Source organism: Nerophis lumbriciformis, linkage group LG38, assembly GCF_033978685.3.
Source record: "Nerophis lumbriciformis linkage group LG38, RoL_Nlum_v2.1, whole genome shotgun sequence".
Classification (NCBI taxonomy): domain Eukaryota; kingdom Metazoa; phylum Chordata; class Actinopteri; order Syngnathiformes; family Syngnathidae; genus Nerophis; species Nerophis lumbriciformis.
In genome coordinates this window covers 23,933,785-23,960,783 of record NC_084585.2, presented here as the reverse complement: position 1 = coordinate 23,960,783, position 26,999 = coordinate 23,933,785, and the positions used below count along the sequence as shown (strand labels likewise).

General features: G+C 42.7%; 1 protein-coding gene across 1 annotated transcript; it reads right to left on the bottom strand.

The window, feature by feature from the left end:
• Positions 1 to 979: 979 nt before the first annotated feature.
• LOC133578370 (prostacyclin synthase-like) lies at positions 980 to 26,991 on the bottom strand. Its single transcript, XM_061932745.2, has 10 exons — positions 25,977 to 26,991; positions 25,677 to 25,800; positions 23,652 to 23,830; positions 21,951 to 22,094; positions 21,443 to 21,570; positions 10,347 to 10,528; positions 3,064 to 3,217; positions 1,831 to 2,012; positions 1,345 to 1,496; positions 980 to 1,257 (listed from the first exon to the last, which is right to left on the bottom strand). Exons 1-10 carry the CDS (start codon positions 26,042 to 26,044, stop codon positions 1,110 to 1,112), a joined length of 1,461 nt encoding a protein of 486 aa, XP_061788729.1. The 5' UTR covers positions 26,045 to 26,991; the 3' UTR covers positions 980 to 1,109.
• Between the last annotated feature and the right edge of the window lie 8 nt (positions 26,992 to 26,999).

Sequence of the window (26,999 nt, the reverse complement as noted above, 5' to 3'; positions counted from 1 at the left end):
TGGGGGTGGAAACATCATGTTTTGGGGCTTTTTTTCTGCTAAGGGGACAGGCCGACTGATCCGTGTTAAGGAAAGAATGAACGGGGCCATGTATCGTGAGATTTTGAGCCAAAACCTCCTTCCATCAGTGAGAGCTTTGAAGATGAAACGTGGCTGGGTCTTCCAGCATGACAATGACCCCAAACACACCGCCCGGGCAACAAAGGAGTGGCTCCGTAAGAAGCATTTGAAAGTCCTGGAGTGGCCTAGCCAGTCTCCAGACCTCAACCCCATAGAAAATCTGTGGAGGGAGTTGAAAGTCCGTGTTGCTCGGCGAATGCCCCAAAACATCACTGCTCTCGAGAAGATCTGCATGGAGGAATGGGCCAAAATACCAGCTACTGTGTGTGCAAACCTTGTAAAGAACTATAGTAATCGTTTGACCTCTGTTATTGCCAACAAAGGTTATATTACAAAGTATTGAGTTGAATTTTTGTTATTGACCAAATACTTATTTTCCACCATTATTTACAAATAAATTCTTTAAAATTCCTACAATGTGAATTCCTGGATTTTTTTTTCACATTCTGTCTCTCACAGTTGAAGTGTACCTTTGATGAAAATTACAGACCTCTGTCATCATTTTAAGTGGGAGAACTTGCACAATTGGTGGCTGACTAAATACTTTTTTGCCCCACTGTATATATATATATATACATAAATAAATGTGTGTAACAATACATTTTAAAACGTTTTTATGCCATCTCAATGCAAAACAGAAGGAACTTTTGTAACGTGTTTTAAAAAAGTTTCATTATAAATATAACTGTGTACCAACTAATATATTGAGAGAAACGGTTTGAATCGAGAATCGCGTTGAATTGAGAAACGATTCTGAATCAAATCGTCACCCCAGGAATCTGAATCAGATCAAATTGTTAGGTGCACAAAGATTCACACCTCTGATATACAGTGGACTAATAAAACACATGTGACATAGTTAATTTATTCAACTGATTTATTCTTAAATAACAAAAATAATTAGCACACAATATAAATATAGAATAGTAAAAGATCAGGCACTACCGTATATTACTGTATTATATAAATATATATTTTTTTGTGAAGACTTATTGCGTCGTCCTGGTTTTAAAGCGCACCAACAAGTCTCCCTGTGGTTGCAGCATCCCAAATCCATAACGACTGGCGTTTATCTCTGGCATCTTGGCGTTTATGTCACATAATTCCAAATCCATATTTAACACCAGGTAAACAAACCTGAAGGATGATAAAGCAACAACAACAAAAAAAAGAATAAGCACCCACAGATTTCTGATAATGCTGCATTAATTCCAGGGCACTCACCGTCTGATGGTATTGATGGCAAACTGCTTTCCCACGCAGCCATTGGTCCCTGCTCCCCATGGCATGGTGTAATATTTCAGTTGGCTCCCTCCTTTGTAAAAATCCCTTTTAGAAGATCCATCTGCATTCAGAAAGCGGTCAAACTGGAACTTCTGCAAACACATTTTCAGTTGGATTTATTCAATGCATGCTTTTGTCTTGGAGTACATCCACTACAGTTTTAAAGCCACCTTGCTGTGTCCTTCCCACGCCAATTAGCGCTGATTCCTTTTCCTACGGGTAAATTAATCCCTCAGTGGATTGGGAAATGACTACTGATTTGTGTGGGCATCCATTCCTACGCCCCCAAACAAATGCTAATTATACTGAACCAACAAAAAGGTTTAATAGGTGACGATGGGCCAAATCTAGTCCACCAAACATCAATTATGGACAAATGTAACTTAGGACCCCTGGTGAAGATGAAGCAGAGACAAGGGGACGAACCTGCGGTTCAGGGTGGATCTCAGGGTCCATCTGAGGGCTAGTGAACGGGAACAAGCACACCCGGTCTCCTTTTCGCAGTTGGTACTCTTGTCCGTTAGCCATTTGAATGGTCTTACCCTGCAATACCTCTCTGGTGATAAAGGGGGCAGCCGTGAGTCTAAGCGTTTCTTCCAAGGCACTGTCTGGAAGAGCAAAGACATGCGTGTTAATTCATCCACTTCCACTTCCGTCATTTGAGTGCATGAGTGTGTTCATACTAAGGAGTACTGCAACATGCAGTGTAGCGCCATCTGTAGGCTAAATAAATAGTAAGTGCACAGTCGGGCAGTTCATTAATGGTAGACTAATTCCACTATTAACCTGGAAGTCAAATTGTTGGAACTGGAACCTCTTCCTTCCTCGTGACCAAAGCCTGCCATCACTTATCAGGACTCGCTGGAAATTGGAGCTGGCGCGTGCAGCCAAAATGTAGCTTTCGACCAGTAAGCCTCCCTCACTGCTCTCTTCTGGCAATGGTAATAATCCTTCCGCAGGTTCGGATTCAAATACAGAAACCCTATTTCGACATTTATTTTCTCTAGATCAGGGTGTCGTTGGGGACCAATGGCGGCCATAGCTCATTTTCAAACGGCCCGTGGCAAAGATTGAAAATATACTGAACAAAAATATAAACGCAACTTTTGTTTTTGCTGCCGTTTTTCACGAGTTGAACTCAAAGATCTAAAACTTTTACTATTTACACTAAAAACCTATTTATCTTAAATATTGTTCACAAATCTTTCTAAATCTGTTTTAGTGAGCACCTCTTCTTTGCCAAGATAATCCATCCCACCTCACAGGTGGCTCTGCGTTTGCTCGAAACACAAGAAAGAAGCACCTCTTACTGACTTGGGATTGGTCAGAACATGCCGAGCTCTAACACATGGCTATTTTCAATATGATCTATATAAATACACGGGGGTGTGGTCTGGGCGTGCCAAGCCACGCACACGTGGATTGCAATGTAACAAAGTAATGTGCTTGGATTTGTGCATGCAAACACCTTCATACATCTGAATTTTTACTTGTGTATGGATTTTTCTGGATTTGATCGTACATCCATATTTAGTAGGAAAGCCACGCAACTGTGGCCCTAGATGTCTTAAATACTCCTTTATACAAATTTAGTTTTCTTTTAGTGTGACATTCATTCTTTGTCAAATCAGATGTGGCCCAACTGGGATGTTTACCTACCAAAGACAGGAGTGTTTCTAGGGGTGCCGAGCAGCGAAGCTTCTGACGTTTCCATTTGTGAAATCTGCTTGAACTCCCTCCGCACTGCACTCAGCGCTTCAGGATTTGTCAGTAAGAATCCCAAAAGCCAAAAGGCAGCAGGGCCGACGTTACCCTGGGAGCAAACAACACAAAAGAGTTGACCATTGCCGTCTGTCTGACTCATGCTGCTGTTGCATAGCGACAGCGCAGGTGCTTGTTTGGCAAAAGCAAACAGGAGCACAATGTGACATTCACAGTGCTCAGACGACAAAGGCACAAAAAATGAACTAAATCTTAAACCTCATTCACTGAAAAAAAGAACGAGTTCTTCCTTTGTCTCATTTTGGCAAGTGCAGCATTTGTTTACATTAACATGATTTGAAACCTAAGGTCGAACACCTGCTTATTTACAATCTTTAAAAAAGTAGAATTCATGTTTATGACACAAATGATGCAACACTGCAAATTGTCATATTGATTGCAGCAATACAGAACATAGAAAACGTGCAAAACGCTACTTTTGTTATATTGATGCTCATAATTCTGGGGGTTTGTGAATGCAACCTCGCTTAGAGTAATTGTCATTGGTGCATAATGAGGAAGTGCTAGCTAGCCAAGCACTACTAGGTGCTACGAGGGCTGCAGTTGGAATATTAAAGTTCATTTGAATTTAATTTTTTTCATTTATTCATTTATTTCAGGCAATGACATAAAAAAAGTACAAGGTAGACAACACATAATGTAAATTAACATAATGCAAAAGGTAATGTACAGTATGTAAGCATAATGATCCAGTTGTCAATAGCTGTCAATAACATGTTTTAAAAAGCGTCAGACTCTTGGTGTTTCTGTCGGGACGCTACATTACTTCATTCAGCACCAAAAGTTTCTTTTTTTCTTTGGTCTGTGAACTTACGCTTACACTGGCACCGGTGCTATGTTAGAACCGGGGTTCGGTGCCTATCCCTAATCATATTAGTACATGTGACTACAGATGAAAATAAAAGCAGCTTGTACAATAGTAATACATGCTTTAATGTCAAGAGGTGTCAATGTCACTGGATTCCATTTAGAATAGTCCGAATACTCGCTAAGTTTGCAACACTGACCCCTCCTGCTATGTCTTCTTATTCTCTGGCAGACCAGGGCCATCATGTCTCAAGTTTGCGTATGACGTTGAAATGTGCGCTGCCTCAGTGCAACTCCATAGCTGTCGCACTCACAATTCTACAGGCTGTGGATACTTTAGCGACACACAGAGAAGGTGCTGGGTAACAATTCACATAAAAAGTGACAACTTTTACCACTCAGACTGATTGATGTGCCCATCAAAACATATTAACAATCTGCAGTACCAAATAGTACGACATGTCTGAGAACGCGACAGACGGATAATCCTTGAGATCAATTCCATCCATCCATCCATCTTCTTCCGCTTATCCGAGGTCGGGTCGCGGGGGCAGCAGCCTAAGCAGGGAAGTCCAGACTTCCCTCTCCCCAGCCACTTCGTCCAGCTCTTCCTGTGGGACCCCGAGGCGTTCCCAGGCCAGCCGGGAGACATAGTCTTCCCAACGTGTCCTCGGTCTTCCCCGCGGCCTCCTACCGGTCGGACGTGCCCTAAACACCTCCCTAGGGAGGCGTTCGGGTGGCATCCTGACCAGATGCCCGAACCACCTCATCTGGCTCCTCTCCATGTGGAGGAGCAGCGGCTTTACTTTGAGCTCCCCCCGGATGGCAGAGCTTCTCACCCTATCTCTAAGGGAGAGCCCCGTCACCCGGCGGAGGAAACTCATTTCGGCCGCTTGTACCCGTGATCTTGTCCTTTTGGTCATAACCCAAAGCTCATGACCATAGGTGAGGATGGGAACGTAGATTGACCGGTAAATTGAGAGCTTTGCCTTCCGGCTCAGCTCCTTCTTCACCACAACGGATCGATACAGCGTCCGCATTACTGAAGACGCCGCACCGATCCGCCTGTCGATCTCACGATTCACTCTTCCCTCACTCGTGAACAAGACTCCGAGGTACTTGAACTCCTCCACTTGGGGCAAGATCTCCTCCCCAACCCGGAGATGGCACTCCACCCTTTTCCGGACGAGAACCATGGACTCGGACTTGGAGGTGCTGATTCTCATCCCAGTCGCTTCACACTCAGCTGCGAACCGATCCAGTGAGAGCTGAAGATCCTGGCCAGATGAAGCCATCAGGACCACATCATCTGCAAAAAGCAGAGACCTAATCCTGCAGCCACCAAACCAGATCCCCTCAACGCCTTGACTGCGCCTAGAAATTCTGTCCATAAAAGTTATGAACAGAATTGGTGACAAAGGGCAGCCTTGGCGGAGTCCAACCCTCTATGGAAACGTGTCCGACTTACTACCGGCAATGCGGACCAAGCTCTGGCACTGATCATACAGGGAGCGGACTGCCACAATCAGACAGTCCGATACCCCATACTCTCTGAGCACTCCCCACAGGACCTCCCGAGGGACACGGTCGAATGCCCTGTCCAAGTCCACAAAGCACATGTAGACTGGTTGGGCAAACTCCCATGCACCCTCAAGGACCCTGCCGAGAGTATAGAGCTGGTCCACAGTTCCACGACCAGGACGAAAACCACACTGTTCCTCCTGAATCCGAGGTTCGACTATCCGGCGTAGCCTCCTCTCCAGTACACCTGAATAGACCTTACCGGGAAGGCTGAGGAGTGTGATCCCACGATAGTTAGAACACACCCTCCGGTTCCCCTTCTTAAAGAGAGGAACCACCACCCCGGTCTGCCAATCCAGTGGTACCGCCCCCGATGTCCACGCGATGCTGCAGAGTCTTGTCAACCAAGACAGCACCACAGCATCCAGAGCCTTAAGGAACTCCGGGCGGATCTCATCTACCCCCGGGGCTTGCCACTGAGGAGCTTTTTAACTACCTCAGCAACCTCAGCCCCAGAAATAGGAGAGCCCACCACAGACTCCCCAGGCACTGCTTCCTCATAGGAAGACGTGTTGGTGGGATTGAGGAGGTCTTCGAAGTATTCCCTCCACCGATCCACAACATCCGCAGTCGAGGTCAGCAGAACACCATCCTCGCCATACACGGTGTTGATAGTGCACTGCTTCCCCTTCCTGAAGCGGCGGATGGTGGTCCAGAATTGCTTCGAAGCCGTCCGGAAGTCGTTTTCCATGGCCTCACCGAACTCCTCCCATGTCCGAGTTTTTGCCTCTGCGACCGCTGAAGCCGCACACCGCTTGGCTTGTCGGTACCTGTCCGCTGCCTCAGGAGTCCTATGAGCCAAAAGAACCCGATAGGACTCCTTCTTCAGCTTGACGGCATCCCTCACCGCCGGTGTCCACCAACGGGTTCTAGGATTACCGCCACGACAAGCACCAACTACCTTGCGGCCACAGCTCTAATCAGCCGCCTCGACAATAGAGGCGCGGAACATGGTCCATTCAGACTCAATGTCCAGCACCTCACTTGTGACATGTTCAAAGTTCTTCCGGAGGTGGGAATTGAAACTCTCTCTGACAGGAGACTCTGCCAGACGTTCCCAGCAAACCCTCACAATGCGTTTGGGCCTGCCAGGTCTGTCCGGCATCCTCCCCCACCATCGCAGCCAACTCACCACCAGGTGGTGATCGGTAGAAAGCTCCGCCCCTCTCTTCACCCGAGTGTCCAAAATATGAGGCCGCAAATCCGATGACACAACTACAAAGTCGATCATGGAACTGCGGCCTAGGGTGTCCTGGCGCCAAGTGCACATATGGACACCCTTATGTTTGAACATGGTGTTCGTTATGGACAATCTGTGACGGGCACAAAAGTCCGATAACAAAACACCGCTCGGGTTCAGATCCGGGCAGCCATTCTTCCCAATCACACCTCTCCAGGTTTCACTGTCGCTGCCAACATGAGCATTGAAGTCCCCCAGTAGAACGAGGGAATCACCCGGGGGAGCACTCTCAAGTACTCCCTCGAGTGAATCCAAAAAGGGTGGGTACTCTGAGCTGCGGTTTTGCGCGTAAGCGCAAACCACAGTCAGGACCCGCTCCCCCACCCGAAGGCGGAGGGAAGCTACCCTCTCGTCCACCGGGTTGAACTCCAACGTACAGGCTCTGAGCCGGGGGGAAACAAGAATTGCCACCCCAGCCCGTCGCCTCTCACTGCCGGCAACGCCAGAGTGGAAGAGAGTCCAGCCCCTCTCGAGAGAACTGGTTTCAGAACCCTTGCTGTGCGTCGAAGTGAGTTCGACTATATCTAGTCGGAACTTCTCCACCTCGCGCACTAGCTCAGGCTCCTTCCCCCCCAGCGAGGTGACGTTCCACGTCCCAAGAGCTAGCTTCTGTAGCCGAGGATCGGACCGCCAAGTGCCCTGCCCTCGGCTGCCGCCCAGCTCACATCGCACTCATGTCTCAAGTTTGCGTATGACGTTGAAATGTGCGCTGCCTCAGTGCAACTCCATAGCTGTCTCAAGTTTGCGTATGATGTTGAAATGTGCGCTGCCTCAGTGCAACTCCATAGCTGTCGCACTCACGTTTCTACAGGCTGTGGATACTTTAGCGACACACAGAGAAGGTGCTGGGTAACAATTCACATAAAAAGTGACAACTTTTACCCCTCAGACTGATTGATGTGCCCATCAAAACATATTAACAATCTGCAGTACCAAATAGTACGACATGTCTGAGAACGCGACAGACGGATAATCCTTGAGATCAATTGACAAATCTTTTTTTGATAACATATAGGGATAGATTCCATTGCTGAGGAGTTGGCAACACTGCAGTTAGCGTTAAATATATTTGTGGCGGTCCAAATGTATTTGTGGTAGGCCGCAACCAAAAAATCAATGTAGAACATAAAAACTGGAAAATCCTCTTCTGTCCTACTCACAGAACATTTAGCCGTTCAAAAAAAAAAGTCGACAAGACGAAAGCTTTGTGCTGTCTTGTTCAGTAGAAATGGAACAATAATGCTGAACTTCAGCCAATTTCTTAATTTAATTTATTTTAAAAATGTTTATATTTCGTTTGAAAATTAGTTGAAGTTGTTCACACAAAACCTCAGCAGTTTTTTGTTTTGTATTTTATTCCCTTACTGTACCCAAAATGAACAAATATGTGACCTTAAAACCGAGGTACAGACTGAAGTCTGAAAACAACGTACCTTTACAGCCCTTAAACATAAATGTTAGGAGTGGGAATCTTTGGGAACCTCACAATTTCATTCACATTCTTGGGATGACAATTCGATTCAGAATTGATTCTCAATTCAACCCGACTCTCGTAATATATTATTTGGTATGTAAATTATAATAAAATCTTTGAAAACAGATTACAGCTTACAATAGCTCCTCTTGGCTGCTGACATTATACATGCAGTGTTGGCCTAAAATGTCTTTAAAAAATATATATGTAGAGAAATGACTGATGAGTGTTAATCTAATATAAGAAAACTACAAACCAATCCGAGCTTTACAATACTTACAATAAAAATATACAAGCAATTGAGAGGACATTCAAATGTAAACCCATGCAATTAATCACAAAAAATTATCACATGAATCATTTATAAAACTGAGATTAATCACGCAATTTATTTGGTACACACATGCTCCTTTATGTTAAGCGTGGATTGTAATATGAATGGTGGCACAGGTTGTTATACTGTCAGTGATCAGGTAAATGCATACGCCAGTACAAAAATAATAGACGTCTTGTCCGCAAATCATCCTTATGAATAAAATAACACAATGTTTCTCACAAACGTGTGTGACTCAGCGTTGCTGAAAAGTTGCGATTCAAAAGTTGGCAATAAAGGAATGTGACAAGTGCAAAACAAAACGAATAAGCAGCCTGAAGCGCGAAGTAAACACCTGATTAACATGTCGGATACAAAGAAGGCCTCCAGCAGGGCTGCAGGAAAGATGGAATGAGTCAACAAATTACATTGAATGCAGATAAATGTGATTCAAATCGGCACACAGTTCACTTAAGCTGATATATTGTTTGGTGAAAACATTTGGTTAGTAATTTGCGGGTAAAACCATTTGTTCTTGTACGTCAGGAATTGTTCTTGTAATTCAGGACGATTGAAATTAATCATGAAAGTAGCAAATGAACAGTGACCTCATGTGTCAAAACAAAGTATTGCAGCTTGCTTCAAGCTCATTCAAGTTCATCTGATAAAAGTATAGTGATTTAATTGCTTAATCCCATCATGCTTTAAAGTACAGGTTCTTAACCTTTTAGGCCTTGGGGCCCAACTATTCCAATTCAGAACGGCCCGTGGCCCACTCAAATATTAAAACTGAATTAGTAACATTGCTACTGGTTTTAATCATATTCTGTAATAATAGCTAACCTACTAAAAGTTTCCTACCTTGTCAAATGATATGAAATCAAGATTATTATTTATTAAACACATAAACCTTAGGCTTAGGTCAGGATGATTAGAAAAATGGGTACAAACAAAATATACTGCATAAGGGACTCATAAATATCCATCCATCTATCCATGCTGGACTCTAGAAAGAGGTTCCGCAGCCTCCGTAGCAGAACATCCAGGTTCTGTAACAGCTTCTTCCCTCAGGCCATGAGACTCTTGAACGCATTAAAATAATCCCCTCAATTCCCCCCAAAAATGGATTAACTCGCTGGTATATAAAGACAATATAACATACATCCATAAACGTAGATGCATATGCAAAAGTGCAATATATTTATCTGTAATCTATTTATATATATATCTGCACCTTATTGCTCTTTTATCCTGCACTACCATGAGCTAATGCAACGAAATGTCGTTCTTATCTGTACTGTAAAGTTCAAATTTGAATGACAATAAAAGGAAGTCTAAGTCTATTTTCCTACAGCTTGTCCCTTGCAGCTGAGATATGCTCCAGCACCCCCTGCGGGACTCATAAATAACTGACAAAAAATACATTTACCGGTACATACAATTATGTTGGCGTTAAAAAAAACAAAATTAATAATGAATATGTTTCTAAACTAAACGAAAACTGAAAACAAAAATACAGCTTCACCACTTAAGTCATATTTTTTGCCCTTAAACTTCTGTGACTTTGGGTCCAGACTTTGTCTGTTATTGTCATTACTGTCACAAGTGGTGGAAAAGTGCATTACAACTAAGTACCACTTTGGCCCATATGGACCACAGGTGAGAAACAGATATTTTTGGCCGCCAAACAATGGGCCCCGCTCGTATGGTTAAGAAACACTGCCTTAAAGTGATCTTACACTCACCTGCGTGGCCCAAAGTTGCATCAGTACGGCCCTCCTCTGCATCTCCTCATCCGCTCCCTCCTGCTGCAGAAGTTGCCTGTAGTCATGAAGCCACGTCATTGAGCTAGAGTTGTCCGTTTCACCCGCTGGGGCCAAAAGTTCCCACAACTTGTAACGGACACTTTGGGCTGTCTTCCTCTCCTCTGTTCAAGTACAAATCAGTGAATGAGTCACGGCCACATTTCATCAGTCATCGTTTAAACAAGAAAAAGGTGAGGGGTAATATTGCCTCAGCCCCTATAATATCGTTTTGGCAGACGCCCATGCGCTGCTGATTTTCGACAGACAGACAGAGGTGTGGAGCACAGAGATGATGAAGAGTGACTCATCAAGTATACACAGAGGAAATTTGGGGGAAATTTCAGGATGAACCTAAAATACACTATAACTTTTAAAGGTGAACTTAATTTGATCTAAACTTCTGTGACTCTTCCAGTTTACTCTATTGCAACCTCTGCCGCCAAGAGAGCTCCAGTCCGGCACACTGCCGTGTTGTAGTTTCCTTTAAGATGTCCGTGAAACACTATATCTCCCACAATCCCTGTACTTTGTTTACATTTTTCTGTCATGGAGCACTACACTGACTGTGAGAACGTGGAGCTGCTCTAGCTGCTCGTTTTCCAAAGCAGTGAATTTAAGACACGGCTATTAAATGCAATGCGATACAATAAAAGGGAGTTTTATCAAAAATCCTCAAAAAAATTGTTGCACAGAAGCTAAATGAGCACTTGGCGTCTAACAATCTCTGTGAACACTTTCATTCTGGTTTCAGGGCATATCACTCTGAGTCAGCCCTCGCAAAAGGGACTAATGATTTATTGCTAACTATGGATGCTGATGCGTCATCCATGTTGCTGCTACTTGATCCCTGCGCTGCTTTCGACACAGTCAATCATAATATTCTATTAGAATGTATCAAAACACGTCTTAGTATGTCAGATGTAGCCTTTTATTGGTTTAACACCGATCTTATTGACAGGATGCAGTGTGTCTCCCAGAACAATGTGACCTCAGAGTATGTTAAGGTAACGTGCCAAGTTCCACACGGTTCGGTTCTTGGCCCTGCTCTCTTCAGTATCAATATGCTGCTGCTAGGTGACATAATACGCAAACACGGTGCTTGCTTTCCCTGTTATGCTGATGACTCCCTACTTTACATGATCAACACGCCAGATTGTAGTCATCTGGAGGCATGCCCTAATGAAATCAAACAATGTATTTCCAGCAAGTTTTTGTATCTTAACGGTAAGAAAACGGAAATGTTGATTATCCTACTAGACACCGGCACTTATTGATTCATACCACCTTAACATTTGACAAGCAAACAATTATAGAAATAAACTCGGTAAAGAATTTCGGTATTGTCTTCGACCCAACCCTCTCCTTTGAGTCACATTTTAAGAGTGTTTCTAAAACAGCCTTCTTTCATCTCTGTAATATAACTAAAATGTGTCCCATTTTGTCCACCACAGACGCTTAGGTCATTATTCATGCATTAGTTAAGTCTCGTCTTGATTACTGTAACACATTATTTTCGGATCTCCCTATGTCTAGCATTAAAAGATTACAGTTGGTACAAAATGCGGCTGCTAGCCTTTTGACAGGAAAGATTGATCATATTTCGCCTATACTGGCTTCCTGTGCACTTAAGATGCAACTTTAATGTTTTATTACTTACGTATAAAATACCTAATGGTCTAGCTCCATCCTATTTTGCTGATTGTATTGTTGTACCATATGTCCCGGCCAGAAATCTGCCTTCTAAAGAACTCAGGCTTATCAGTGATTCCCAGAGCCCCCCAAAAAAATCTGCAGGCCATCGAGCGTTTTCTATTCGGGCTCCTGTAGTCTGGAATGCCCCACCGGTAACTGTTCGAGATGCTACCACAGTAGAAGCATTTAAGTCGAATCTTAAAACCCATTTATATACTCTATACTCTTTAAATAGGACAGATCAACTGGTCTAAAAAATGGGTCACTCTCTTTTCTAGTCTGCCCCCCTCGCCTATGTGGAGAGGTTATCAGGCGACCACTCCTCTGTGCATCAGTTGGTGACGTCTCTGCGCTGCTGACTTGTCTACATGCAAGAGGAGCCCCTGCTGACCTCCCTATAGACTGGACTCTCACATTAATAACCGTATCCACTAGGCATTCATCACATCGGTCACCCCGGGGTTGGGAGTCCCTACATCTGCGGTTTCTCATTAGGCCCTTTTCCACAGCAGGAGCTTGTTCAGGAACTTTCCCATTGTGTTTCCACCAACAACTACCCAGGAATATTTAGTTATTCAGGAACCTGTCAGAGTTCCTCCTATCTAAGTGGGACTTTTCAAAGTGACCAGGAACCTTTTCGGGGGCGTGCTGTGCTGTCGAACGCTGATTGGTTGAACACAATTGAGGGTGTTCCTAAAACATATTTTTCAAACACACACCCGCCCCTGGAATATACAGAGCAACTTGTTTATTTCTTATTTCGTGTGTATTTATATTGCAAAAAACTTGACAACAGAGAGAAAGAAGAAATGCAGAAACAGTTGTAGGTAAGGCTGCAGCTAACGATTATTTTTCTATCGATTAATCTATAGATTATTTTTTTCGATTAATCGGTTAATCTATAGATTATTTTTTCGATTAATCTATAGATTATTTTTCCTTTTACCGATTTTTTTTTTTTATTTAAAATGAAGATGAAAAAATAAATGTTGGCCAGTTTTTTCAAAAGGCATGACTTTTATATACAAAAAAAAAAGTATGGCCACTCAGTCAACATTGACAACAACATGACAAAATATTCTGTAACAATGGAAACATTTAAAACTTTTAACATTTAACAAAATTAAAAGTAGCTTATTTGCTTTTTAATGTGCAAATATAAAAGTAAACATCCAGTGCAAATCTTAATATTCTGCAATAGTATAAGCATTTCTAAAGTAAAAGTATTGCTTATTTTGCTTTAAAATGTGCAAAAATAAAGATAAACATCCAATACAAAAAAGTGCAAAACGAAATATTCTGTAACAGTGTAAACATTTCAACAAAAGTAAAAGTATTGCTTATTTTGCTTAATAACACAACAATGATAGTATGATTAAAGTGAAAGTTAATTGTTGGTTTGTACATAGTATATGTAACTGTTAATGTTGTAAAAGGTACTTGCACAACTAATTAACGTTAGCGTTAAAGAGGAGCGCGTCTTTGTAAACACTGAACAGGCATGCCAAACGCGCCTCTCAGAGCGAAACAGTGTTTTAGTTTATGAATTTACAACGCAGATACAAATGACACATTCATGATTTTGGGTAATGATGACAATGTATACTCACGCGGACGATTGACTAGTTGATGGTGATGGCAAGAACGCTGTCGGGTGTTTTCTTTTCAAATGTTCCTTCATAGCCGTTGTGCTGCTATGATAGGCCATTTCCGCTCGACACAGTGTGCATACAACAACTGTCAAGTGTTTTGCTTTTTTCGCTGTGCTTATCCCACACTTGAAGGGATGTACCAATGCTGAATGTGGCTTCTGGATTTCACTCAAAAGACCAGACCGTAGTTACTTTTTCCTTTTATTTTCCTTTAGTTTGCAACAGTTTTTCCAACCAAGAAACAGCTTCTTTTTTCTTCTTTAGTCTTTTTAGCAGTCTTTAGCAGTGTTAATAGACTTTAGTTTCTTTAGCTGTCATTAGGTGTCTTTAGTAGCCTTTAGTAGCCTTTAGCTTCTTTAGTAGGTGAAAAACCTTTAAGGACAAAACACCACAAGATTAACATGCTGTAAAAAATCAATCAATTATCAATCCCATAATTTACAACTATTAATTAGCTATCAAACTCTTAACCATTAAACAAGTGCAAGAAAATGGACACATCTTTTCCCTTTAAGTTAAAACAGATTTTAAATAAATTGTCTCAACATAAATGCACCAAGATACATATAAAATACATTTAACACCAGAAACACAATAGATAAATGCAACAGAAAACCCAATATGCAAATACATAAATACCTAACCAATTAACCACCTATTTAGATACATATTTAAAATCCATATTCAATATAAATATATTATTAATTTAGCAGTGAAACACTCAATCTTAAACGCTGTCTACTGGTAGAAAAATGCCCCTTTTTCTACGCCCTCACCAACACAGTTAAATCCAACACTTTAAATTGAGCGACTTCACCCTCCTGATGAAGCAAACTGCTCCAACATTTATCAAACTAAGCAAAGAATATCAACACTAAACAACAGTTACATAACACACTGTGTGTATTTAGCCTCCAGACTAAGCACGATACATGCACACAACCCCCCCTCCCATCTCACCAGCGCAACAGGTGCGCCACACCCACGAAGAGAAATATTAAATCTTACATACTTTTGGCACAACTCTGGGTTATCTGTAATGAACTAAACCTTTTTCCACTCTGCGCTAGCGTCTTTTGTACTCCTTGATTTGACACAGCGGTCTAATTACCGGGCTCGCGCACCAGCAGATGAGACAGGAGCGCGCCGCGTTATACCTGCGCGCGAACGTAAACTGATCGGCTCTGATTTTATAAGCCGACTGGCCGAAATAATGCCGAATTATATACATTTGTTTATTGAAATACTCCCACACTTTTGACGACGTTTGGCGTGCTTTTTTTCCCTCGCTCGCACCGCTCGCATCATCTGCTTTGCGCTCCGCCATGACGGCAGTGTGACGTAAATATGCGACGCGTCGAAGCATAAAAACGACGTCGACGTATTTACGTAACCGATGACGTCGACTACGTCGACGAGTCGTTTCAGCCTTAGTTGTAGGGCATCTTTGTGCTGAAGAATGCTGATCAGTGGAACTATTTAGTGTTTTTACTCAGCCATAGCCTTTAAACTATATGCAGTTTATTGTTATTTATTAGTTTTTGTAAACTTAATTTCGTTACGCACTGACTCTTTTAAACATATTTACGGAGGAGTATGAAGTCGGACTCGAAGAGGCGTCCTCAGCTACTTACTATTCTGACTTTGTTGGATAAATGTGAATTAAAGTAGGCAGCACATGAATGCAACGAAGGTAAATAACATCAAATGTTAACTATTTACTTTATTACACACTGTAAAAGTAGCCAGTGACAGTCCATTCGCGTAGTTGTTAGCCTGAACAGAATGCTAATGCTAACAAGCTATGCTTGTTTGTGCCGATGTTTGTGTTGTCGGCGTGAGATAAACACTGACATTTATCTATATATCCTTATTTACAGCTGAAATTAACAAAAAAGAATTGCCTGTGACCCTCATTAATTCAGCATTTACCTAGAGAACGGTACCTGCTTCTTGGACATTGTGGAAAAAAACCTGACTTTTATGAACAACTACAGGCAACAGGCGGCCTTTATATTTGTGAACTTAAACGAAGAAGCATCAGAATAAAGTTAATTTGTGGTTAAAATATTTGTGTCGCTTCTCGATGTCAGTGTACCGTAACATTCAGTTACACTTAATGTGGTGCACCGCCACGGCATTTTCATTGCCGCCACACCTTGAAATATGTTTTTTTTTATTACGTGAAAACAAATTAAGGTAATATAATGTATTGTAACCCTCAGAAAAAGTCACATAAAGTACAACACTATTTTTAACTTTTATTGCCAATCTTATGACAACACACGGCACAATTGTACAACTTTTGTCTCTGTGCTTCCCCGGACACACAACAACACTTCATCATTCTCCGCCAATACGTTTTCAGGCACAGACAGCTTGTGATCATGGGAAAAATGAACATCAAATCAAAACCACACGAACATACCACCACCAGCAGGTCGTTACAATATGAATGGAAATATAGCCTATAATTTGCGCACTATTGACAAATGATGCACCGAAAACTTGGCCACTAAAAATAAATATTTTTTTTGTCCTGTCCAGCCACTTATGCAAATCATATTGTTGATGTAGATGCCAGTCAACCCATCCACTGTCCGTGAGATCAGCCCGCAGGGCAGCCTTTAGAGAGCGAAGAAACTGTTCACACAACCCGTTTGAGGGTGGTAAGCACAGTACTGCGATGTAGCTGTACCCCCAGTCCTACAGCCATTGCATTCCACAGCTCTGAAGTGAACTGAGCTCCCCCGTCTGAGGTCAGGTCAGACGGTGTGCCAAACTGCGAGACCCAGTTAAAAATGAAAGCCTGAGCAATCTCATCTGTTGTCGTGGACGAGAGTGGAACTACCTCCGGCCATCTGGTAGTTCTGTCCACCATAGCGAGGCGATGAATGCACCCATGGGAAAAGGGCAGTGGACCCACTAGGTCCACATGCACATGGTCGAACTGCCGATCCGGCACCTGGAAGGGTTCCAGCGGTGTCCTGATGTACTGGTGGACCATGGCCTGCTGGCAGGACACACATGCGGCTGCCCACCCCCTGACATCCATCCGCATGCCTGGCCAGACAAATTTGGTGCTAACGACCCTCACAGATGCCTTCACGCCGGGGTGAGAGAGAGCATGCACAGCATCAAGCAACCGTCGGCGCCAAGTCGCAGGAACCATAGGACGAGGTGGACCGGTAGAAATTTCATAGAGCAATGTGGAACCATTGCCAGGGCAGGGAACATCCACAAACTGCAAACCGGTTACCGCTATGCGCCAGGCCTGAAGATCTGCATCTTTGCTATGATCAGCTGCCATCTCTGAAAAGTCGAGACCCAGGTGTACAGCACTGCCAAGAACCCGTAACAGACAGTCCGCTACTCCATTGCGCTTTCCGGCCACATGCCTAATTTTAATTGTGAACTCTGAGATGGATGCAAGCTGGCGTAGCCGGCGGGCAGATCAAGGGTCTGAAGTCTTAGCCATGGCAAAAGTCTGAGGTTTGTAGTCCACAAAAGCAGTGAAATTGTGACCCTCAAACAGGAACCTGAAACGGCGGGTTGCCAGAAACAAAGCCAGGAGCTCCCTGTCAAAAGTGCTGATTTCCTTTCAGCTGCCCCGAGTTGCCTGCTGCAGAAGGCGAGGTGCTGCCATGTCCCCGCCAATCACTGCTCACAAACCGCGCCCACAGCTACAATTGAGGCATCAGTAGTGAGAGCCAAAGGAGCAGTAGAGGAGGGATGTGCTAGCAAAGTTGCGCTGACCAGAGAAGACTTTGTCTTCAAACGCTTGCAGCTTGTCAGAAGACCAGTTCACCTCCTGTGAACCTTTCCTCCCCTTTAATGCCTCATACAGGGGGCGCATGAGATGAGCTGGAAGTGGAATGAAACGGTTATAAAAACTGACCATTCCGAGAAACTCCTGAAGCAGCTTGACAGTGAGTGGGCGTGAAAACTTGGAAATTGACCCACCCGTGCAGGCAGGGCAACAGCACCTTGCGAGGACACCTGGTGGTCAAAAAAGTCAATGTCTGTTACTCCAAACTCCAATCAGGCCATGTTTGTTCCACCGGCTAAACAGAAGCCGTAAATGTTTCAAATGTTCCCCGGCTGACATACTGGCCACTAAAATATCATCCAAATAAACAATCACAAGTGGTAAATCCCATAAACAGAGTCCATGAGCCGCTGAAAAGTCTGTGCTGCCACCCACAGGCCAAATGGCATCCTCAAAAACTCAAATAATCCAAAAGGAGTCATTATGGCAGTCTTAGGTACTGTATGTCTAACTCATGTACAATACCTGGTGGTAACCACGCACCAAATCCACCTTCGAGAAAATAGACGCTCCAGCCAACCGTGAAGAAAAGTCCTGTATGTGCGGGATGGGGTAACGGTTTGGCGTTTTGACATTATTCAGTTGGCATAAATCCCTACAAGGCCGCCAGAGCCCACCAGGCTTCGGTACAATATGTAGAGGCGAAGCCCAAGGACTGTTGTAAAGCCGTACAATCTCCAGTCTCTCCATAGTGGCAAATTCCTGCCGTGCCAGGGGCAGTTTAGCAGAGTCAAGCCGCTGTGCCCGGGCGAAAACAGGCGGGCCCACTGTAGGGATGAAGTGCTCCACTCCATGCTATGCGACCGCTGCCGAAAACGTTGGTACAGTCAGTTCTGGAAACTCTGCAAGAAGCCGTTGATAAACTTCCCCCACAGCAAGCCTGTTGGCAAGGGCCAAAAGCTCCGGCCCCCCCAGTGTGCACGGAATAGTGGAGAACACGAGTCAATTAAACAGCCATTCGAGACGTCCACCAACAGTCTATTTGCACAGAAAAAATCTGCCCCCAGAAAAGGTACAGCTACAGAGGCAATAACGAAGTACCAGGCTAACGTGCGGTCAGAAAACGAAACTGTCACTGACCTGGTGCCGAAACTGCGGATGCTGGTTCCATTGGCGCCGCTCAGCCATCTTCCAGTGCATCCACGGCTGTTGCAAGCAGGATACTCCGCTGGGCACCCGAGTCCACCAGCCAGCGGCGGTCCGACAAGCCGTTGGTGACAAACAGCTGCTTATCTACTCTGCCCGTGCTCCTGCTGCCACTGGGTACTGGCTCTGGCGTTTCTCTGGCCTGGGAAAGCTTTGCCTTGGTCCCAAAACGGCGGCAGTAAAAGCATAACTCCGTCTCCCTGCGGCGACGGTCCGACACTGCAGCCACAGCGCCAGCATCGAGCTCCTCAGGTGCATTCCATTTTCTGCAGGCAGCAGGGCTTGAACGCTGAACTGGCGAGCAGCTAGAAGAATCCTGTCCGCCTCCTCAGCCAAACCTCGGTAATCCTTCGTGGTGACTAACGGCGAGTTGGCAATCGCCGTGCGTACCGGGGGTGATAGCTAACGGAGAAACAGCTGCACGAACGGGAACAATGCATCCCCGGAACCGAGCAATGCGAGCATATTCTCCATCAGCTCGGTAGGCTTGCTGTCCCCCCAGGCCGTTGAGAGACAAGAGGCTGTCGGCTCGCTCGGCGTCGGACAGCCGCAGGAATAAAGTATTTAATGCACCGTGCTTGTGTGCCGCCTGAGGATTCCTCAGCTTGCCTATAACTCTCAGCGTCGTTTGAGCGTCCAGAGCAGCGACAATATAGTAGTACCGTGTCTCATCTGTAGTAATGTCTTGAAGCAGAAACCGGGCTTCCACATGCTGGCACCAGGGCTCAGAATCGTGCTGCAAGAACTCCAGGAGTTTCACATTATTCCATCACTTCCTGGTTTGGTAACCTCAGTGTGGCCAATAATAATAGATTGGGTGGTATAATCAAGGTGTGCCAAAAGACCATAGGCACTACCTTGAACCCCCTGAACCAGATCTATTAGGCCAGAGTCAACCATAAGGCAAAGGCCATTCTGGTCAACCCTCAGCACCCTCTCTTCTCAGAGTTTAGACTCTTGCCCTCAGGATGCGGATACGCCCCTACTAATAGAAAGGCCAAAAACAACAGATACATAAGATCTTTTGTTCCCTCAGCTGTTGCCTTTATAAATGAGCTTCTTAAACAAGCTTAGCTGCTATGCAGTCACTTTAGTGGGAAGTGACGTGTGATGATTAGTTTTTATTGTTTTACAAATGTTTTTAGTTTTTAGCTCAATGCCTTCATGATGGTTTGTATGTTGTATATATTTTATGTATTTGTACCTTGTTTTACTGTTGTACCTTGTTTTTACTGTTGTACCTCGTTTTACTGTTAAACCTTGTTTTTAAGGACTACTGCTGCAAACCAAATTGCCCCTCGGGGACAATAAAGATTTTCTAAGTCTAAGTCTAAGTCACTGTTGCAGCAAACACGGCAGGAGCCACTACTGGCTGTTGTAATGGCGCCCAGTCGTCAGGCATGACGACGAGAGTTCTGAGTAAGTTTATTATCTGACTTACTTCTAAAACAAAAATCCTTGCACCCGGAAGTGTGTCCCTTTATATCTGGTCACATGTGGTCTATCCACCAATCCCCAATCTGGTGATGAGAAAATTCGGTGCCTCGCTACAGAATGTATGTACAATATGTTTGTCCCCAAGTATGCGGGAGCCAAAGTACAGCCCTAGCCACCCAGAGACCCAACCCAAAACAGCAGGTGCAGTGCCCAGGGAACAAGGGACCACCGGCCTCACGCAGCCAGGCCAGAAACAGGACCCCCAGACGCGCCCGGCCGAGGACAAGGCACGGGAGAAGCAGGGACAGCCAGCCCCCAAGCCAGCGAGAGACCACAGCCCACGTGGGCAGAAAGGCAGGACGCCCCGCCTCGAGGGGCCCAGAGACACCCCGCAGCCGGACGGGAAGACCGCCAAGTGTGACGTCATGCTTGCTGCAGCCCGCGTCTTTCATTGGGGACATTGAGGGACAGAAGTAGAGTCTCCAAACTTGACAACATTTTATAATAACACCGGAAAATGATGCTAGATTTTTTGCTAGTCGTTTTTAATGAAAAAAAGTAATTACAGGTTTCAAGACACTTGAACAATTCTCCAAGGAGATAGCAACAATTAAACATTTTGTACAATAATATAAAAAAAACATGTTAATACTAATTAATAATACCAGATTTGGTTTTCAATGTATGCATATATTTTAGAGCTTTTTAAAGAATTTCAAATCATTATAGCAAACTATGCGATTTCATCATGGTGACCACGCCCCCACCGCCACAGATATCTTGGCAATCTAGGGGAAACCCTGAATGTGGAGTTAATAAATTAAAGGTTCTCACTGTGAAGCGCTTTAAGTGTCTAGAAAAACGCTCTATTGCTCTAATCCATTATATCTTTATGGTTTTGACTAACTTTTTGCACATAAGGGTGCAATTTTTTTTTACAATTAAGCCATTACATCAACCCTCCAATGCCACAAATACATTGCAGTCCTCTGGGATCCACTGTAGTATTGCACCATGAAAACAAGCCAATTAAACTATTGATGGGTTGTTTATTATTGTTTAAAAGGCAGCATATTTAATACAGCTTTTCGACTGTATCCAAGTAGATTGCGCAAGTGCACCTAATGTTGTGACCAGCAAGTAGATGGGTTAGGGAATGTCACTATGGCAACACGAAACAAATGCTTTGATGAAGTCAAGGCAAAGTGCAAGCGTTGAGTAACCCTTCCTCCATGACTCATGGCATGAATTCTAACGGCTGGCGGTTAATAAGTCGTTACCTGGTTTCAAGGTGCCTCTTGCCAGCTTGGTTAGGAGGTTGTCAAACTTGCGGTACTCTTCATAGACGCAGGAAGGATCGGCACAGTTGTTGTTCTGTTCTGCTCCAAAGAGCGTCAGGTAACCCGCCCTGCACACAAAGAGTGAGAACATGCAGGAAATCTTGTGATCGGAATTCTTTCCACCAGCCCGCACAATGGAGCGTCCTGGTGTTGCACATCTGGACACGTTCCAGGTGCCTCTGCACGCCTCATGTTTGCCGACTTATGATTTATTTCATGATAAAAGCTCCATTTTGATGCAGTCGAGTGGAGAAGAGTCAAACATGTCCAATAAAGAGCATGGTCATCCTCAGTTTAACTCGCACTGTTTACAAACACAGCAACACAAGGCTGGCTGGTATGTATGCAGCTTATCTTAGAGCTGCCCCTACCCCCCTTCTCTTTCTTAACTTGGTCGCAATCTTTCATCACTGTGAGGATTGCGCCTGTGGGAAGGTGGAGAACTTACTTGAAAAGAACGCCATACGAGAAGTCAAACAGTCCCCTCTCGTTCCAGTATTTCTGGTTCGGAGACATCTCTGTTTTCAGCAAAGCCTCAAGGTGTCTGCTCATGGTAACGTTTAGGCCGGCCAAATTCATTCCCAGGAAATGCCTGGAGAGGTTAGAGGGGGCGAAGACAATACAAAAACGTAAACAATGATTTATTGGTGTTGTGAAAAAGCGGAATTACTCAGCGTCGCAATATCAGCGTTCAACCTGTTGACTTTGCCGTACCTACTTTTCCCCTCTGATAGTGTAACCATGAGGATAACTTAGCACACTTCTATGACACTTTATATAGAAATAAGGAAGAACGTGGGGGGGGGGTCCACATCTATACTCCTTACCTTGTTGTTTATTAAACACACTTAAATAAATCCAACAAGTTCAGGACATTTGAAAAAATAGCTTACATGAAAAAAGTTCTACTTGTATTACCACAATATTTTCTCGTCTGATACATTTTTTCTCACCCGCCACAAATAGATTGGACAGTACTGCACGGCACAGAAATAACAACAGTTAACACAGACCACATGGACATCAAAATAAATGCCTGTGCACAAAGGTGCACCTACATACTGCAAGACATGCAGGGTAACTCTACATTGTATTTAGCAATTAATCAAAATATAACAACCCAAAAAAGGGCTACTGACAACTTTTACGGTCTTACTGGACACCTTTGGAGATTGAAATGATAGCCTGTATTGCTCTTTTAAACACGCAGCTGGTCCTGCAGTGTAGGGCTGCAGCTATCCATTATTTTAGTAATCTAGATTAGTTTGTTCAATTAATCGAGTAATTGGATAAAACACACTTTACAGCCTCAATGTGTATTTTAGGGAAAAAAGTTTAAATTAACAAAAAATAAAATTCTGCTTGCCATAACCTTTAATCGTCATCAACATTGAAATTGCACTTTTAACATGTGTGCATTGATGAAAACAAAAAAACTCCACGGCACAAACACACCAACTATTGCAGTGGCTGTGCGGAAACTACGTCAGCACATTTATAGTTGCGGGCACTCCATGCAGTGCACGTTTTAGTTACACTCAAACCATTAATCCAAGCAAAATAAATTCAATCAAATGTTTTATTCTGATCAAATTAATCAATTAATCACTACTGGAGTGTGACATAAAAATAAAGGAAGACATGTTTTTTTTCTCACAAATATTGATACTGCTTTTTTCTGTTTGTAAATGCATTATGGTCATCAGACTGTGTTTAATCTTATTTATGGAATAAAACCCTAGTCCAATTAAAATTGAATGGCATTCCGCAATTGGCTTTTCAAACTAAAACAGGCCTCTCATTGGAGACTTCAGAGAAAGTGCATCAGCTTAAGAAAAATAAAAACATAACTTACAAAACTTGCTGAGCTAAGTTCAGTTTATGTTTTAGGGCAAAATAAGTAAACCGTACGGGGTGAGCAGGAAAATCCCACAAAATATTCTTCAAAAAATATATTCTTAGGGAAAATAGGGCAAGGCAAAAGCAAACAAAAGACAAGGAAGGAGGAAAACATCTGTTCAAGTGTAGACACGTTGGACATGAGCAAGTACTGTAGCTCTAAAAATAGACTCATTTAAACACCAGAGAGAAACTGTTTCTAAGAAATTAAAAAGAAAACAAACTCCAAGGCGGAGTTGTAAGAACGTACTGTTTCATCAGCGCTTTTGTCCGAGCGGGTTGATGATGATGTGGGAGGCGGAGCTTGAAGATTCTCTCCATGAGCACCTCGGCATAGCGCTGAAAGTCCAGTGAGTCGCTGTCGTTTATCACACAGTCGTACGAGTGAGGGTCCAGTAGCACTGTCACATAGCACCCGGCAACACGCACCTGGACAAACATTAGCATATTTAGACACGAGAACTTTTTTTCTGTAATTTAGACCTTTTAAAAAACCTAAGAAAATATGGAGTTTGGTTTATTAACCTTGCTCGATTCACTGGGACCAAGAAAAGGGCCTTTTATCAAACTCTTACCACAAATAATTCAAATTGTCTTAATGAGGTGTAAATGATGATTGAAATGACATGATGTCCATCCTGTCATTTTAATGTGTAATGTGAATGTAATTTAATGTTAAACAATGCTGCCTCGTGGCCAGGACTCCCTTGAAAAAGAGGTTTTTAATCTCAATGGGTTTTTTTCCTGGTTAAATAAAGGTTAAATAAAACATTGTTAAAATGATGTACTAAATTAGTTCATTAAGAGGGCATGTTTCAATACTTTCGGCCATAATTGATAACATACCAATAATGTCCTGTAAAGCACATGTTAAAATCAGCTGGAGAGCTCAACAGAAAATTACATTAAAATATCTAATATTTTTCTTTTTTTTTAATTTACAAAAAACTTATTTTCATAGGATTTTTTGCATACCAGCACGCACACAGACAGAATTTTGAGATTTCTTTTTGATGTATTTGTTTAAGCGTGCAGTTATGTTACTCCTCCCTTCCTTAATATGCTCTGAAATGCATGTACATATTGTGAATTTTGATTTTATTGAGTGGGTAAACATGGATTAATGATTTAGAAATGTGGGGCACCACCGCTCTAAAGAAACTGTTGGAGAATTCTAAGCATATTTTCTGAAGAAATGTATTTTCTGCAATGCTCACCAAACATCCATCCATTTATCCATTTTCTAACACTTGTCCGTCTCGGGGTCGTGGTAGTGGTTGGAGCCTATCCCCGCTTCATTCGGGTGGAAGGCGGGATACACACTGGACAAGTCGCCACCTCATCGCAGGGCCAACACGGATAGACAACATTCACACTTACATTCACACACTCGGGCCAATTAGTGTTGCCAATCAACCTTTTCCCAGGTGCATGTCTTTAGAGGTGGGAGGAAGTCGGAGTACCCACAGGGAACCCACGTAGTCACGAGGAGAACAAGCAAACTCCACACATGTGTGGAGTTTAAATGGCCAAAAACCTAATACACTTTATGTTCAATTGCAATAAATGGAAATAAATCATTCAAATTACTTTTTTTTTAACTCAGTTTGTCCAATGAATAATAGAATAGAATAGAATAGAAAGTACTTTATTGATCCCTGGGGGAAATTCAGCACCACAGTTAGTTCACAATAGACAATAATAATAGTAAATAATATAATATATATAATATATAATATATAAATAATATAAATATATTCTACATATACTCTACATTTAAGTGCAGTCAAGGAACATGTGAATTATACAGTCTGATGGCTGTCGGTATGAAGGACCTCCTGTGTCATTCCGTGTTGCATTTTAATAATATATTAATAATATATATAATCAACTTGTATTTTAATCTGCAAATTGATCAGTAAATACCGCAATATAGCAATACCATATAGTATGCTGACTGAAGTATCATACATATTGTATCGCAAAGTTCTTGCCGATACCCCAATTTAACATACTTAGTAAATTCTGATGTTTAAGACATTTTAATACCATTATGAAATAATACAATTCATCATATAATACATTAATAATTAACAAATTACAATGAACTTTAGGGTTACATAGTAATTTAGACAAATACTCCGATACATTCATTTTGATGCTCAACTAAACGGTTTTAAATAGATGTTTATGAGTGTAAATCTTCTAAAAACGTAATTTACATGAAGATCTGTCGATAAATCAACAACAAAAATAATAATTTCAAACTACTCACAGTGAAGATATCGCCATGCTTCAGCTTCATTCGTCTTAAGAATTTGGCAGCATCTTTTCCAAATTCAAGTGCGTGTCCCAGCCATGGGATAGCGCCCTTGTCTAAAGGTGGTTCACCCTGGGACCTGAAAAAGAAAAGTGAAAGTCATCAAGACAGAAAATCATCAAGGGCATCAACTGGTGAGACATATGCTTGCCGGATCATTTGTACAAAAAAACAATTAATTGCTGAGGTAATCATATGAATCTATATTTTTAAATGGACATGACAATTTAAAAATACATAAATAAATAAACTAACCTGGATCTGAGTGTGAGCAGGAAATAAAGAAGTACAACATGAACCAGCAGGAAAACAGTCCAGATCATCTCGTGTGTATACCTTCTCGCCCTCTAGCTTGTGTGTGCGGGCCGTCAGTGCAGTGAGCTCGTTTTAAGACACTTCCGCTCCCTAGTGATGTTACAGCACGCCCATGTGTTGTTGCTTTTTTTTGCAATAGAATCCTACTTCTTGTTAGTTACAGGCAAACAAACACATTGAAATGACACTGGATTACCTGAACAAACAAAAACTAATAATGTTTACTACAAAATAAATATACTATATAGTCATTTGATTAGGTCATAGAATAAAAGGAGAGTACACAGTCAGATAACATGCAAACATTCACAGCTTGTCAACGTCACTGTGAGTTTTCTTCTGAACTTCCTGGTTTGGATTTACTGGTTTCAAACCACTCAAATTACCAGAGACAAATACTCTTGCAATTACAATTTTTTTTATTAAGACACAATTACAATGTCTGTGTGTTTCCTCAAGTGCCCTTAATTGAGTGACCTAAGAGTAGATAGACCACTTCTTTAGGTACACTTGCACAACCTAAACAGGTGCCAGATAACAGTCTCAAATTCAAGTTGTTATGGATGACACTGTCCAAGAGCTATCAATTTATTAATTGATTAGCTCATTTTTGTCATGGTTTGCAGAGGTGAATAATTACCCTATTTGTTGATGTTCCTCTTATCATGTGTCATGGCATGTGAAACAAAATTAGAACACCACACGGTATAAAACACAATGCACCTAAACCACTGCATTTGTCAAAACATGCCGCCTTACTAAGTTGCCTGGTTCAGTTTAAACCCATCAGTTGTACTGATTGGAACTTCTCACACAAACCAATGTGCTCAACACGGCCACTGTAACTTCAGGGTGTTTATCTGAATGAAAAAAAAACATGGCCGATATCAAGCAACTACTTGTCCATAAGTCATTGACAATTTGTCTAATGACTATCCAATTTCGAGAATATGTGTACCACGT

Coding starts and splice junctions, on each gene's coding strand:
- LOC133578370 (XM_061932745.2), bottom strand. CDS start 26,044: ATGATCTGGACTGTTTTCCTGCTGGTTCATGTTGTACTTCTTTATTTC. Junction 21,571..21,950: donor TCGTATGGCGTTCTTTTCAA/GTAAGTTCTCCA, acceptor CTTTGTGTGCAG/GGCGGGTTACCTGACGCTCT. Junction 1,258..1,344: donor GCCATCAATACCATCAGACG/GTGAGTGCCCTG, acceptor ATCATCCTTCAG/GTTTGTTTACCTGGTGTTAA.